Source organism: Lacerta agilis, chromosome 12, assembly GCF_009819535.1.
Source record: "Lacerta agilis isolate rLacAgi1 chromosome 12, rLacAgi1.pri, whole genome shotgun sequence".
NCBI lineage: Eukaryota > Metazoa > Chordata > Lepidosauria > Squamata > Lacertidae > Lacerta > Lacerta agilis.
The window spans coordinates 21,116,581-21,133,274 of NC_046323.1; the positions used below are offsets into that span (position 1 = coordinate 21,116,581).

The 16,694-nt window shown below is 40.2% G+C and overlaps 1 protein-coding gene across 6 annotated transcripts in view; it reads right to left on the reverse strand.

Moving 5' to 3' along the window:
* The window catches only part of TAX1BP1 (Tax1 binding protein 1), a 32,300-nt gene extending 15,606 nt beyond the window's left edge, over positions 1 to 16,694 (reverse strand). The window contains exons 1-9 of one of the 6 annotated variants that reach the window (XM_033165388.1): positions 16,595 to 16,688; positions 14,928 to 15,032; positions 9,574 to 9,757; positions 6,330 to 6,432; positions 4,801 to 4,988; positions 3,430 to 3,588; positions 1,756 to 1,904; positions 1,585 to 1,675; positions 572 to 757 (exon numbers count right to left, since the gene is read on the reverse strand). In XM_033165388.1, coding sequence (XP_033021279.1) covers positions 572 to 757; positions 1,585 to 1,675; positions 1,756 to 1,904; positions 3,430 to 3,588; positions 4,801 to 4,988; positions 6,330 to 6,432; positions 9,574 to 9,757; positions 14,928 to 14,950 — 1,083 coding nt within the window. In that variant the 5' untranslated portion in view covers positions 14,951 to 15,032; positions 16,595 to 16,688. Of the gene's footprint in view, positions 1 to 571; positions 758 to 1,584; positions 1,676 to 1,755; positions 1,905 to 3,429; positions 3,589 to 4,800; positions 4,989 to 6,329; positions 6,433 to 9,573; positions 9,758 to 14,927; positions 15,033 to 16,232; positions 16,254 to 16,536 lie in introns of those variants that run through there. The other 5 variants (XM_033165390.1, XM_033165391.1, XM_033165392.1 and 2 more) reach the window with 5 other exon arrangements.

Here is a 16,694-nt window from a genome sequence, read left to right on the forward strand (position 1 = left end):
ACTACTTTTAGGGGGAAAGCCATCAGTACAACTTCACACTAAGCAGTATGGACAGGGCTACTGGCCCATATTTCTCATCAGTTCTTCACGTAACATTGATTAAACCTTCCTAATAATTTCACTTGGCTTCCTTTTTTCTCCATTCCTGAGCAATACAAATATCTAGCTTGCTGGTCATATTATATCATGATTCTGTTTCCTGCAGAAGAGTGGTATTTTGGAAATATTGTAACGAAGATGTTGGTAAACAAAAGTATACAAAAGGCATACTTCTAATTATCAGCATAACATAAGCAATTTGACAAGTCAGAGGTGTGCAGTATCTAAAGGGAAAACATGCCACAAATGGACAATTGCCTTTAATTCTGAAACATGAACACAGACAACAAGTCTTATGGGAAGCCGCAATAACAATTCAAATAGAAAATCAACCCCTCTTTTAGAGAATGATTCCATTTACCCAATGACTATGCTGCAGATAATTTGAGTTAACTGGGAGATGCACTGCACAGAATGAAAAGCGGAAGTAATTCAATCATAAACATTAATGTTACCAAAGTACCCCCATTACCTTGTTTGATGAAGTAAGCAAGAAAGCTCTCTTCAGCTTTTCTTTTTCAGCCACGCACAGTTGTAATCTGCCAACTTCCTCTTTATAATAGGCTATAAGGTTTTCTTTGTTTCCATCCAAATTCTTTAGTGTCTGAACTTCTGATGCAAGTTTGGTATTTTCAATTTCTGTGTTCTTCAAATGTATCTAATTATAGTTACAAACCATATGTAATGCTAGAACCAACTTACATCCTTACCAATCATGTTTAATCCAAACAGCCCCCCCAAAAGAGACAGACGGGGAAATATTTTAATATAGTTGCTATCATGATGATGAATTCCTAATTTTTTTCATTGGCTTGGTCAACTGTTTTAAGGTCTTGTTTAAAGTTATGTCTGAAATGGTATCTAAAATGAAATAGTTCTGAACAGACACTTTTCAAATATATGTATAAAGCTGATACTCATGTCTTTTGTGAAAACATAAGAAGTTTCATCAGAAGTGATATTGCTTCCATGAGTGAACAGCTCCATAAAGTCTATTTGGAGTAGGTAGCTAGAAACTAATGCATTTTTCAGATCGTGAATAGCATGTTCAACACAGATTTACCAGGCATCCATACAAAAGAGAAGCTGAACTTCTCTTTTGTAGCTGAACTTCTCTTTTGTAGCTATAAACTCTTGTTTCTCTTTTATTAACCTTTAAGTGAATGTTCTATTTTGCTTTTATGGAAGACTTATTATGAAGTAAGTATGAACCTGGGAAACAGCAACACAGACATTCCGGTAATGCTATACTGTAACTGCCCTGTGATCTTTGGATGAAGGAAGAATACAAATTTAAGAAATAATAAAAATAAAATCTTTGTCAGACTGGCTGTGCTGCTGGTCTATGAAAATGAACTTCATCAAACAGAAATTTCTCTCTCTATATATACATATATCTACAGGACCTTTATTTAACTGTATCTTTCTACTGAAAAATGCATGAATTCTAATTCTCAGCTATCTATCAGACAAGCAGAAATTTACCTTGTAGAGTTCCTTTTCATCCTTCTCAGTCTTCAATTGGCATTCAAGTTGTTCCTTTTCAATGGCTACTTTCTTGAGTTTATCTTTCAAGCTATGAACAAAGTAAAACATCCTTATGTATTTGGTTTATCTTTAAATATCAGTGTGAAAAGGATTAAATTAGATGGATACCTGTCTAACTCAGTTTCTTTTGCAATAGCTTTCTGAGTAACGGTCATGATGTCTTCTTCAAGCTGTAGAACTTTGGAAGTAGCCTCATTCTGCTTTTTCTTGAGTTCTTCATTTTCAGTTTTAAGAGTTTCTGCAGTTTTGGAATTATCCTTGCAAAAGCAAAAGGGCATTTGTCAAAGAACATTTTGGGTGTACAATTCTCAAGGAAAATAAATCCTAATATTGCTATCAGCGAGGAAATCAGAAAGAACTAACATCTAAGGAGAGTTCATGAGATCTGAGCAATTTGTACTAAGAAACCACATAGTACCTTCACCATTATTATATTACCGCAGTTCAAAGGGCAGGATCCAATGCAACATTAGCACAAGTTAAGTACTGATGTTGTTGCCTAAGCAGCAATGGAGACGCTTAACTCTTCAAAATCTAACAAAAACAGATGCTGCCCTAGAGGTCGAAAAACACATTTTGAAAGAGTAAGGAAACAAGTGGATGTAGTTGTTGCACTACACTAAGAATGAGCTTCCTGCCAGCAGAATGACTACCATAATTGGATACCACCCATGCAGCCCCACAGCCTCCCACCCCCCAAATCTGTTCTAGAGGATCCCCTCAACCCTTGGGGGGGATTAAGAAAAGAGTGTGTGTGTGTGTGTTTTGGTGGAGCGGGGGTGAGACTAACATTGCTTCCCACCCCATGCTGCTGATGGATGCATTACTGCCAGCTGAGTGATTTCGTTGGGTACAACACTATGTAGTGTTTTACTTAAGTCTAAACTGAGCTTCTGCAACTACTAAAGGAACAAAATTCTCCCTATCATTTTGTAACCAAAGGAACTTCAAATAAACAGGCACTGAAATGTATCTTGCATATTTGAGTAACTTTAAAAGAGTTGTACAAAATAAATATACATTTCTACGCCCTTTTAAGATTATTAATACTGTAGAAGACTAGAACAGCAAAGAAAAAGAAAGCCATAAAACCATGATTTTTATTAACCTGCTGAAAGAGAAAAATTATGAAACCAATGAATCTGCCAGTACTCTTTAGTTAGTCTATACACATGGAAACATTTTTCAAATGTTTACAGGATCAAACAAAGAGACATGTTAACTGATTTACTATATACCAAAATTATACATAAGGGAGCTAAGAGTAGACACTAACATAATATTTAAGTCTAACCCAGGAATCTAGTATTAGTTTGTCACGAGAGGGAGACAAATGACTGTACAAGGCTGCACTGCAGTGTGGGCGTTAACTGGCTTCATACAACATATCATTTGTTTATTGTATTAAACAAGCTTGTGCTGTGCAAGACAATGGAAACATTTTGAAAACTGCTCCCTCATACAACTTAAGCTAGATATAATTTTTGAAAATGTATTTTGGTCTTCCATTGAGTTAGTCCTGGGTGAAAACAGCCTGAATTGAAACTTTTTGAAAAAGTTCTACCAAGTTATCAAGACACAGCAATATTAAAAGCTATCAAAAGGGTAGGTATTTATGTGACACCAACATACATTCTGGAAAGCATATCCATCGCTAAAAACTTTCAAATAATGTTGTGCATCTATCCTGGACTCTGACATCTTTTAAAGGTTTTTTTAATGTTTTAATCTGCCTTTGAAAATGTACGATTCTTTTAAGCTTTTTTGAACTACAGGAGTTACCTTTTGCTGTGCTTCTAGCTGATCACACCTTTCCTTTTCACGGTTCAGTTCTTTTTCCAGTCTTTCAACTTGATCTCTAAGCTGCAGGGTCTCCTTTTCAAGTGAAGCAGTCACCTTTAATAGTTCTTCTTTTTCTTTCATGGTTTTTTCAATTTGGAACTAAAACGACATAATCCCATCTTACATGGTAGCTCTTACCTCAATATCACCATAACATTACAAATTTGTAAGTATAATTTCTTTCAAGCTGCATAAATGAAATACACAAAACCAAAAGAACAGTTCTAATATTTACTTTAATAACTGACCACCCAACTTATCACACATTAATCGTAAATTAAGGCTGAAATTTTATGTCAGGTTAATAGTCAGCACAGAACACTTTCTTTCTTTCTTTCTTTCTTTCTTTCTTATTAAACAGGTAAAAGGTAAAGGACCCCTGGGTGGTTAAGTCCAGTCAAAGGTGACCATGGGGTGCTGCGCTCATTTTAACTTCAGGCTGAGGGAGCCGGCGTTTGTCCACAGACGGCTTTCCAGGTCATGTGACCAGCATGACTAAACCGCTTCTGGCACAACGGAACACTGTGATGGAAGCTAGAGTACACAGAAACGTCATTTACTATTTATAGTTACAAGAAGTATCTCTCAACTATAAGTAATCACCAGAACTCTAGAAATGAGCATCATGGGATCCTTTAGGAACTTAAGCCCTCTTGAGGACTTCACCACATAATCATAAAGTTAGAAGGTACCCCCAAGGGTCATCTAGTCCTACCCCCTGCAATGCAGGAATCTCAACCACATTCCCATGGAAGCAATAATGCTGGAGGATATTGGCACCGTCTGCCAAGCTCCACCTATCCTAATATGCCATCTCTATTCTGTTGAGAATCGTTCACAAGTTCATTGAGCACAAAGGTTTGCAACAGAGAGCATCTCCGCATGATCCTCATCCTTGCATCATGCCACAAACTGGCATGAATAATAGTCAAGTCTCTCAACCCTTTCTCTCCTCTGCTAATTGTGCCTAGTGACCCTGTCACATCACAATAACTTCCTTCCTCACAGAAGCTTTGCAACCTACTCTTTTGAGCTCTGAAGTGCTTCACAAGTATTTGCTCCCAGTTGAGAAACACCTGTGTATGTTAAGGTAGCTACTGTCAAAGTATTCATTTTTACAAAATGCCATACTTCACTCCTAAGTTATACTTCGAGTATACCCACTGAAATGAACGGACCTACATGATTCATGTCCATTCATCTTAATGGGTCTATTCCGAGTATGGATACAACCCTTTAATTCTAACTTGATGGAAGTTCTGTTCTACCCTGTACAGCTAAATAAACATATCGCCATTTGGCAATTCAAACCTCAAGAAGTCCAGCCTTTGTGGTCACCACCAACATGTCTGAATTTCCTTCATCTTCCATTGTCAACAATTCTTCAACAGGAGAAGATGTTCGAAATTGAAACGGAGTGCTTGCTCCACGGATCTCACCCTTATGTGTTACATAGCAGAACTGGTAAAATTCACCATCATCATTTGGAAGGTAGTATCCTAATGAAAACAGAATTTAAAGACAACGTTCAGGGAGGCACTTAGTGCAGAGACAGACTCCTGTCCTTCAGAGCCAGACAAACAAACTGTATGCAGGATGAGGAAATTCCCACCCTGAATTTCAAGTTGCTTTTGTTCCTTTGAAGGGGAAAGTCCTGCTTTGTTAAGACAGTACAAGAGAGACTAAAATACACCAACAGGAGAGCAGTGATAGGCCTTAAGACAGCAGGTAGCTGCCACTTGCCTCACTTTCCTTGGTCATGGAGATCTAATGTCCTCTTGGGTCAGCATCTCTCACATGCATGATCACCTGAGGAGATAGAGCTGCAAAGAATACACATGGGCTGACTACTTATAGACTCATTTAGCCAGACCAGTTGGGAATTAGTAACACCAAGTGATTGTTTGGGTGGTGCTGGTCAGCTGTAAGTCAAGACAGGATGTGCCCCTCCATGTTTCATGGCTTCACACTCCTCTTGTGGGTGGAACACTCAGTTGATTTAGAGGGAAGGGGGCAGCGCCTCCCACTTGACTCCAAGCTCAGGCGTATGGCTCACATGATGTTAAGACTTTTCCATCTACAGTACAGGAGATGGAAAAACAGAACTGGTCACTCACCCACCCCACCTATATTCAAAAGGGAAAGTGCTCATGCATCCTTTGGGAACTGAATAAAGATGACCCTACATTACAGGCTATACTGGGTCCAGAACCTTTGCCTGCGGCTCCCAACCTCTTTACCAGCTAGCACCCCAATAAAAGAAAGGCAATCCCCCTTCTGATAGTAATGCCTTCTGGGGAAGAAGTATAGAAGACCCAGTAGATGGAATGACCAAGGTGACTCAGGCAAGGTCCTGGAGAATGAAACAGTTGAGTGGAGCCTCTGTAGGCGATACTCAGTATTTGCTTGAATATAGGATCTGGGGATACAGCAAGTTATACATTCTGTATCATACATTGTGTGCCCATTATACATTAAGAGCAGGCATGAAAGGAACTCCAATAGATTTCTCAGAAAAGCCAGGAATTATAGATCCTATCCCTTATCCTTGAACTCTAGCCCAGATTGTTAAGGGGCTAAGTCATCTTTAGCACATGGTTAAATGGTGAAGAACACTGAAGGGTACTCCAATTAAACACAGGGAATAGTATAGATCCACTTACCCAGAGCATCTAACTATAATGTTTATGTGCCCAAAGGTTTGAATAAAAGCTGTACTAAATAAATGATACATCAATGGAAATGGTATAATTTATCACAAAATATATGGATGTTTTCGAAGTTCTAAATAAGCAACAGAATAAAACCTAAGCAGACATAGCAACCAATTTAAAATTTACCTTGAAAAGACAGCACAGAGTTAACTGTTGATCCTTCCACATAGTTGTCAGGCATAGGTGACCAAAGAAATGTGTAATAATCTCGTGCAGTACTCCAACCAACCTAAAGTAAAAAGCAGCCTTATCACAATATAATTATGTGCAATTCTTTGTAAAAATTAACTTTCAGATCATCCAAGAAAAGTATGCATTTAAAAATCCAATTAACCACTACTGTGCATATTTAGATGCTTAGTGTAGTTTTGTCTCAACACTGTATAATGTCTCAACACTGCAGTTTCTCAATAATTTAGCTACTGATATTGTTCCAATATGGTCTTAGGCACAAAAGGTGGGGGGGGGGCATGAGACAGAATGAACCCTCCATAATGTGTCTTCACAGCTTTGAGACTCTTAGTAAAGTAGGAATAGAGTTTCTGCACTAGCTTCAAAGCTTTCCCTTCACTTATGCAGGCTACAGAGACCCTTTGGCAGCAGCTATTTTAATACTTAATCTTACCCCCTCCCCCCAATTTTTTTGCTTGTTCTGCAGTGAGGATAAAAATTAAAACTATTACCTCTAGAATAATTTCATCATAGATTCATAGATTTCACTCCAATTGTATCCTACCCTTGCATTCAGTTTGGTTTTTTTTACCCAACCCCACCGTTTCCCTTTGTTATTAAAGGATGTTGGTAAAGAAATATTTCTGCCACCTGCACCAAGATATAAACTAATTGCACTAAGCCCAGAGACATAATGAATACTAAAAGTTAAAAAGTGGAAATTTATACTACTTACCTTAGTCTAAGAGTTAACAATAGTCAGACAGCTACCACACTGTTAACTTTAAAACTGGCTGGCAGCAGGGCCATTTTCAGGTTTTGTTGCTGGTAAATGAGTGCTTTATTTGAAAGACACTCTCTTGTGAATAGTTTGGCTTCCTAAAAGTCTGCTATTTGAAGACCAACACAGATCTACCTACAAGTGGATCTACCAGCAAGGAGGGGACATGAGAAGTTCCAGTCTGACATTACTACTTTTCTATCCTTCATTTCCTCCAAGTAGCTCAAGAAAACAAGCATCGTTCCCTCCCCATTTTATATTCACCACACCCCAGTAAGCTGGGGTGGTGGTAACAGGCCCAAACTCACCCAGGAAACTTTATGGCTTAATGGAGATATGAATCCGAGGCTCTCCAATCAGAGCCTGACACAAGCTATTACAGTGTGCTAGCTCTCAAATAAAGAATGGCAGACCACAATCATTCCTAGCAAGTAGGTCTTCTCAAGAGGATAGTCTTCAGCATGTCTTGGCTCTGCCAAGCAGCAAGTTTAGATCTTTAACTGGAATTTATTTGCAAGTAATTTTTATACTTACAATGCCACAGTTTGAATGCCTAAACATGAAAGGGAGGGAAGAACTATGTGTGCGCTTACTGTACAACCAATCAATAATCATCCAGCGTTAATTTAACTGGTTTTTAGGTATATGGAAACTTCTTATACAGCACCCCACTTCAAGACTTGCTGAACCACCATTAGGAAGTCAACAGAAAGTTGCATGTCTGCCATGGGAACCTATATTACAGTACTGTAATATAGTACAGTACAGTACAGCAGGAACTAGCACAACCAAGATGCTAATTCAGACAGCATTAATTGTTCTGAGCCACTGCATAAGCAAGCCTTCCTAGGGAGTTTGTAAATATACATTCCTTGACCTAGCTTTCCTCCATGTTGACCCCTTGACCCTAATGGAACAAACAGGCATTGTGCAACCTTTTTCCATATCTGTGAATCTCAGATAAGCGCATGTAAACCACCAACTTATTGTGCAACACTGACATTTGCTCCAACACTGGTACGAGACCAGAGATCAGGCTGAAAGATTTTCACAAACAGCATACTCCACAAAAGCTATGCATAAGGTAGTAATTTCTAAGTTCCATTTTTTTTCTTTTATCTTGTGTAACACGGTTTGCATTTTCTTGCCTCATCAATTCTTAGGTACAGTAAGGCATTATATAACTCAAAGAGATTAACATGAAAATTTCTTTACAATACCGGCTTCTCTTAATATGTGTATGATCATTAGATTTCTTTCCAAATATGATCACTGAACACAGCATGACTCACTTCCAAGTAAACATGCACAGGAAAATTATTTTAGTAAAGGTATAGAAAAGAGTAAAATCACAACAAAAAAGGGAAGAATGTTTAAATTGAAGAGTACGGGAGACATTTGCTTTCATAAATATGTATAGCAAAAATGACTAACCCTTATTGAGTCATTACAAAGCACCTGGTAATTTAAAACATCTATTAAAAATATAATCAAAACATTAAAATAATATAAAGAACAAAGGAAGCAGTAGGTAAAATATAACCACCAACATAAAAGGTAAAGCGACGCCTGACCGTTAGGTCCAGTCGCGGAGAATTCTGGGGTTGCAGCGCTCATCTCGCTTTCCAGGTGGAGGGAGCCAGCGTTTGTCCGCAGACAGCTTTCAGGTTATGTGGCCAGCATGACTAAGCTGCTTTCTGGTGAACCAGAGCAGCGCACGGAAATGCTGTTTACCTTCCCGTCGGAGCGGTACCTATTTATCTACTTGTACTTTGATGTGCTTTCGAACTGCTAGGTTGGCAGGAGCAAGGACCGAATAACAGGAGTTCACCCCGTTGCGGCAATTTGAACCGCCAACCTTCTGATTGGCAAGCCCTAGGGCTCTGTGGTTTAACCCACAGTGCCTCCCGCGCCCCAAACCACCAACATACTAGGTATATTAAAATATATTAACCCAACCAAACCAAATACCTACTGGGAAGAAAGAAAAATTCACAAAAGCTGAAGGCAATCAGAGAGATGAGCCTCTAGGTATGGCCAAAGGGAATGCCTTTCTCTGCATCCCAATCAAACACAACTCAGATGGTAGGATGAAGAGCAGAGAAAATCTCTACAAAGTGGACAGGTTCATATTCTGTGATTGAATTATGTAGATTAAATTGTAAGGGAGAGGGTACATGGTTCCGCCTTAGCGGGAGGTGTAAGTGTAAGTTATTTATTGGTACCTTCCCACCGCACAAATGGTGGTATGGCCTCAAAAGCAGCTGGAATTCAGCTATGGTGATGTTGCCATAAACTCATTTATATTTTTAAAGCAAAACACATTCCCAACCATTTTATTCCATTTTCATGTGTATCTTCTAATTAACAAAAGTGAAACCCTTATCATATATTAAAACATGCTACAAACTTGCTTACCTTGAAAATACCAACCCAATCTTTTTGGTGAGGGCGTATATAGGGAGTCAAAGTGTAATGGCACTCAAGGTGCACATTTGGAAGGTAACTTTTTGCTACATTCTGAAAGATGACATGTGCAAAATTTGAAGTCTGCAGGGCACTGTTTGAAGATGGAACTTCTTGAAAGGATGACATAGTTGCTCTGTAAAATAATGTTAAAACTCCTATTAAAACAGTAATTTGTATGATTCCAAGTTTTAAAGGTACAGACAACCTAAATTTCTTAACCACCCTTCGTAAAAGATTGCAGGGTAGCATGCAAAAGTATGAATAAATTTGAGCCAAACATACAAATTTAAATTAAAGCCAATAGGCAAAAAATGTAACACAAATGCAAAACAAAAAACCACAGCACCCTAAAAATAGAACACAGTCCCAAAAGTTATTTAAAATATAAAACTTAGGAAAGGAACTTAAACAAGAAAAAGATGGCTAATTTGTGGTATTCTCATTCCCGTTTTAAAGACTCGTTTAACCCACAGTACCTAACCACTGGGTTGGCAGGATGAGAGTGCCTCCACACATCGTACCATCCACTAAATTAGCTTTATCTGCATGACATGCTAAGAGGATCTAAACATATCTTACATATCTATCAGGGCTGCCAATACTTTCCCCCCAACCTGATGCCCTCCAGATTTTTGGACTCCAACTTCCATCCTCTTGACTACTGGCGTGCCAGGTGGGACTGATGTGAACTGGAATTCAACAAGATCTAGAGATAATCCATTTCATCCAGAAGTGGCTGAAGCTGAACTGCCACCACCTTTCTGAAAAGAGGATATTTACAGCTGGGCAATATAGGCAACTGTTTAAGGCATATCTAAAATTTCACAACCACGCACGCATGGATTGTGTCAAACATATAAATGACTTTAAAAGGTCACAAAAAGGGGTGGAATTGGGCAGGCTTATGGAATATAATTGACCACTGCCTGTAGTCATTATAAATCATCAGGTTTCCAAGTGAACTTCTTAAGGCATAGACACACACCCTCTCACAAGGAGACACCACCTCCTTGATGCACTATTCCTGAGTCAACTGACTCATACTTGAGAGACTTACACCATCTATGGACCAATTTGTCTCCCCGTTTGTTTCAAGGTAAACCAAGGAACCAAACACCTCTGCAATGCCTGAGAGGCAACGATTTCAAAATGATACCAGAGACTAAATAAAAAGAGTGTTAGTCACATCAGCTTGAAATTCCTCAAAAGCATTCAAGAATTTTATTGGATTCCATGTGTCTCCAAAAGCAGACCAACTTAATGGATCCACCATCCCTGCAGAGAAAAACTGCCAGTATCAATCTAAATCTCACCAAGAAGTGATGTGACCGTAACAGAACTGCAGTAAACCCTATTATTTCCAGCCAAACCTCCTGTCTAGTCCAAAATATCATATTCATTGCATGCCTTCCAGAATCTGTCAGGCCAATAATACATTTAAACAGCACCATTAAGGTTCTGAAGTCCCAAAGTTGGCCTCTTTAAGATGAATATAGCATGAATGCTGGAATTTCCAGTCCAGCATCCTTTTTCTAACCCCATATTTCCTTGTGTTTATCCGTCAGGGATGGGGAATGTGCAGCACTGAAGATGTTGTACTGTAACTTCCATCATTGCTGCAGGTTCCCCTGCCCTGTCAAAAATGAATTGAAGTTAAAACTAAACAGATAAAGTGCCAATTAGCAAATGGCATCCAATTATTCAGGAAGGTTAAATCAGCCTGTAAAGAGTTCCAAAAAGCTATCTGTAAATTAGGTAAATGGACCCACAAAATGGCAAAAATGTTAAAGCAAAATAAGCATTATGCACTGGAGCAAAAATATGCCAAGTTCACAAAGTCTGAACTGGCAGTGACTAATGAGGAAAGAGATATTTGGGTCACAATTAATCGCTTACTGAAAACATCAGCTCTCTCTGCAGCATGGGAGAAAGAAATTCCCATGCTAACTATTACAAGAAAAGGGGCTAAAATTAAACTGTCTATACATAAATGCCTCATATAAATTGATTGTGCAACTTCACATTTGGTCATGCCACCCCGAGGAGATAAACAAAGGCACATGATAGCCAAAATTATCAAGTGATTGGAACTGTTTTCTTAAGAGAAAAAGCTAAACTATTTTATACTGAACTAGAAAAATACAAGATTTTAAAAACGTATGCATGGGCAAGAAGAGACCAGATTTTCTGCCTCTAATATTAGGGCTTTGGTCTCTCAATAAAATTAACTAGCAGTAGATTCAGGACAGACAGAATAATAGAATTGCAGAGTTGGAAGGGATCAGCGGGTCAGCTAATCTAAGCCCCTGTAATGCAGGAATCCTGCCCACAGCTGTCCCTGGGTGGGCTCAAACCACCAACCTTCTGGCTAACAGCCAGATGCATTTCCTAACACTAGAACAATGGGGAGGGGGGGGGTCCTATGCAAATTTTGCACAGGGTAGTTTGCATTGCAAAATGCTCCACTGACCTTGAGAACATTTATATTACTTGTATTTAGTAAACAAAGATAAACACTTTGAAACTACCAAACTTATCTAGTATGATATTTGCAATTGGCATCCATTCATTATTACTAACAAACTGATGAAATCAATAAAGTTTCCACAAAAGATACTGCTAGAAAATTTTCAGTTTTAGAAAATTTTCTGTGCCACATCACTGCATGATGGAATTTGCTGTCAAAGAATGCGGTCTTGACCACTAGTCTAGGTAAAGGTAAAGGACCCCTGACAGTTAAGTCCAGTCACGAACGACTCTGGGGTTGCGGCACTCATCTCACATTACTGGCCGAGGGAGCCGTTTGTCCGCAGACAGTTTTTCCGGGTCATGTGGCCAGCATGACTAAGCCGCTTCTGGCAAAACCAGAGCAGCGCACAGAAACGCTGTTTACCTTCCCGCCGGAGCAGTATCTATTTATCTACTTGCACTTTGACGTGCTTTCGAACTGCTAAATTGGTAGGAGCTGGGACCGAGCAACGGGAGCTCACCCCATCATGGGGATTCAAACCGCTGACCTTCCGATCGGCAATCCCAAGGCTCAGTGTTTTGGGGGGGTGGGAAATTTGTGGTCATTCCAATGTTGTTTAACTGCTCCAAACTTTCATCAGCCTAGTCCCAAAGGTAGCTTGCCAATGAATGCCAGTTGCTGGGAAGAAACCTGTTTTACTTTCTAACTCTGATTGTAAGCTTCTTCGTGGCAGGTGAGTAGCCAATGTGATGTCTTCCAGATACTTTGGCCTGCAATTCTCATGAGTCCCAGCCAGCAAGGCCTATTTCAGGCATTATAGGCACTGTAGTCTGGAACACCAAGAGCACCACGTTGGCTATCCAGTCTGATTCAACAGATTCTTATGTTCACTCCCTCCATCTTGTTCCTCATTAAAGGCAAATGCACATAATGACTTAATGCAAAGTTATCTCTTCCAATATTTATAGTGAAAACCTCATTACAAAAGCATGACATAGGAGTGAAGTGGATGCTAATCTATGCTAGCAACTGTGGGATAAAGAACATTAGACTGCATAACTTAGCCAACTGTTGTGTACAAGAATATGAAGTTCACAAGGTAACTAAGGTAATGAGCACTCCTGAGTTGAGTCAATACATAACGGGAAGCTTATTTTAAAAACAGTTTTAATGTAAGACTTCTTTCTGATAGTCACAAAAACAGATTGTATTTGTCACCATGTCTAGGTAAACATCATCAGTGGGCAGTATTGTTGCCACAATCTCAGCTATGCAGAACATGACAACACAAAAAGCATCCAAAACATATCTGAATCATCATAATCACACTGACAAGAAGGGTGGTTAGCATGAACTAACTGGTCTACATATACAAGAGGCTGAAAAGCAACTCTCTATCATGTTTTACTGGTCACTATCCTCAGACTCCACTGAGGAATGACACAAAATTTCCCAGTTTCATAAAGTTGTGTATATACAGGAGCAAATCTAGATTTGGACAGACATGCCTGCAGAGCTTTGGCCAGAAGCCTTCTATTTATTATGCAAAAGGCTCAAATCCACTTTAGGGGGGATTTCCCCCCTTCCACTACATTAACAACAACAAAATCCTGTACCAGTATACTCAGAAGTCAGTCACATCAAGCACAATAGAGTATAGTCACAAGATTCAATCATCAGGAATACAACTTCATTGGCATCACAAAACTAGGGACCTTCTGTTAACTCACTGTTATGACTGATCAGTGATTATCCTGTTTCATTAGAATATTTAAATAAGAATGACACCCCCTTTGCATTTGATGGCTTTTAGGCCTTGGTAATGATACCGTATTTTTCGCTCCATAAGACACACTTTTTTCCTCCTAAAAAGTAAGGGGAAATATCTGTGTGTCTTATGGAGTGAATGGTGCTCCCTGGAGCCGAATTGCCCAGGGGCCAAAAGAGGATCGTGCTTTTTATTTTACAAAGAGAAAATGGGGTGTTGAAAGGACCCTGCTCAGCAGCTGATCAGCAAGAGATCGGGAGAGAGATAAGAGTCCCCGGCTCCCTTTCAGCCCCACCCCCTTGCCCAGGCCTCCATTGTTGACTGTGCTGCAGAGGGAGGTTGTTTAGTTTCCCCAGCGACATGTGACTGGCTGATTAGATTATCTGTCTGGAAACTGTAGAAATGGCTCCCTTTCCTTAAGAAGCTGTAGAAATGTGAGTTGAACCCCATAAAAATGGGGCTTTTCCCCCTTTGCAAAAGAAGCTTTGCTTTTTCCCCTTTGCAAAAAAAGCTGCACAAATTTCAGCTGATCCTCAAAAAAACAGGGCTTTTAGAGGAGGAAAACCAGAAAAAAATTCTTGTTTCCTCCTCTAAAAACGAGGTACGCCCTATGGAGAGAAAAATACGGTATTTCTCTTCAGACACGTGTGTAATTCAAATGGAGATTATGTTTCATGTGCCTGATCAGTGGTAGTTTATACTACAACAAAACTGTTCTTTGATTCCATTAAACGTGTTTTATGGGATCCTAGTGCAAGAAAGAAGGCAGGTAAAATAGTTTTTCTGAATGTTCTTAATACTGTATCATAATTTCCTATAAAGGACATTATAAAGATGAATATGTTTTAATTCTGTGCTAGAGAAAGATATGGTTTATAATTAGTTTTTGTATTTCCAGAAATACCTCCATTGTGTTTTTATCCGAGCATATTCGTAAAACTTGAGTCCCTAACCCAAGGCAATAATCTAACCTGATTAACTCCACAATAATTTCTCTCATTCTCTTAAGAACAATCTGCAAACAAGGGTTTAATACCATGCCTTCAATAAGAAACATTTTTGTACCTTTTGAAGAATTCTTGCAGCATCCAGCTTTAGGAAGGTTTTTGGAATACTTCAGAAGCTTGCATATTAAATTGGAAATGGTAGCTTCATCATTGTCACTTTGGTCTGGAGGGAATAGTATGCCTCAGCATTAATACTTATTTGCCATAGTATTCCACACACTGTGACTATCTTCCTAAGAGTTACCATTTAAAGCACTCGATGTCCTCTTTAATAGAGCAGCATCAACAGTGCAACCTACTTTCTATATATTTTCTATTCAAGAACCACCATTCTCCATTGATTATTAGGTTCTACCTAGTAGAGCTAAACACATTTTTTTGTTTCCATTACAAACAGGAACACTGAAAATGAATGTTTTTCAAGCTCATTCAAGACCAGCTTTCTAAAAGCAATAAACTACCCCAAACATTTAAGTCAATGTTTATCTAAGAATTAGTATTTTTTTTTTAAACAACCCTTCAATAGCTGCTTACTCCAATGGTAAACAACCACTGTGATACACAGTAGCAATTCTACCTTAAAGATACAATGCCTGCTGCACCACCTAATGCAAATCACAGTTTAAAATCTATTCCAAGAAGCAAAGGTGTCTACTCTGTCTGGAAAAGTCATCTAGAGCAGCAGTATTTCTACCTGTCATTAAACAGTAGTCAAAACTGATGTGTTAAGTACAAAAATCCCGCAGGAGTTTGCAAGCAGCTGCACGTCAAAGCTGGCAAATGCAAAAGCTGTTCGGGACCTTAAGAGGCCGCTTGTTTACACAGGTCACAATGAGCGGATCTGATGGGAGGAGCTGAACTGGAGCCAAGAGAATACTGTAGTGCTAACAAACAGAAGCAGAACGTAATAGGGTTTTATTTCCTGATAGAGATAATTGCATATTATTGCCTCCATCGCCTTGCGAATTTAACCTGACCCTTGCCCCTCTAAAAGCTATTCCACCTGCAGGCGATATGGAACGGAATGCAAAAGCGCTTGACACGCCCTTCCCCCAACCCCAACCCCCCCAGTTGCGCAGCAACACTATTACTTCGAGACAACCCTACTGACTGCCCCCTACCTAACTCCCAAGTAGGTCCAGGAAGACCTGCTCAACTTCTTGCGCTGCTGCCGTTTTCCCTCTCTGCAAGCCTAACCTCGCCAAGCCGGCGCTCCTTCCCTTAAGCCTCTCGGCGCTTACGTAACACCCGCCACGGACATCAGATTAAGCAAAAGTAGAATTTCGACGCGGTTCTTGCACAAGCACCGCATCCCAAACGAATCACTCGGCGCTGCATTCGCCACCTTCCCTCGTCCTCTTACCCTCTCCTATCTCAGCGTAACCTTGGAACCCGGGCGCAGACACGTTCACACGACCATATCCCCGCCGTCGCCCTGCGGCCGGCGATACACTCGCCCACGCGGCCTACGGCCCACCGCCCGCGCCATAAGCAACGGACCCTGCCCCCAAATCACCTCCCCAAGGGCGACCGCGCGCTCCCCCACACAAACACGCAACCTCGCCTTCGCTCCTCTGTAACGCGGACCAACGGACGACACGGTCCCCGCCCCCCGCGAGTGTCACTGTGACGGAGGATACCGAGAGCAAGTAACTTTACCGCCTTACGCGCAACACGGCAGGGAAGGGAGTTCGCCCCGGACGCGGGGAAGATTAGGCCCCTCACCTATCAGGGACGCCGGAGGCTTCAACAACACAGACGCGCGACCGCCATTACTACCTCAAGAGCCCGACCCCCTTCGCGCGCGTCACTTCCGGTCTCCGCG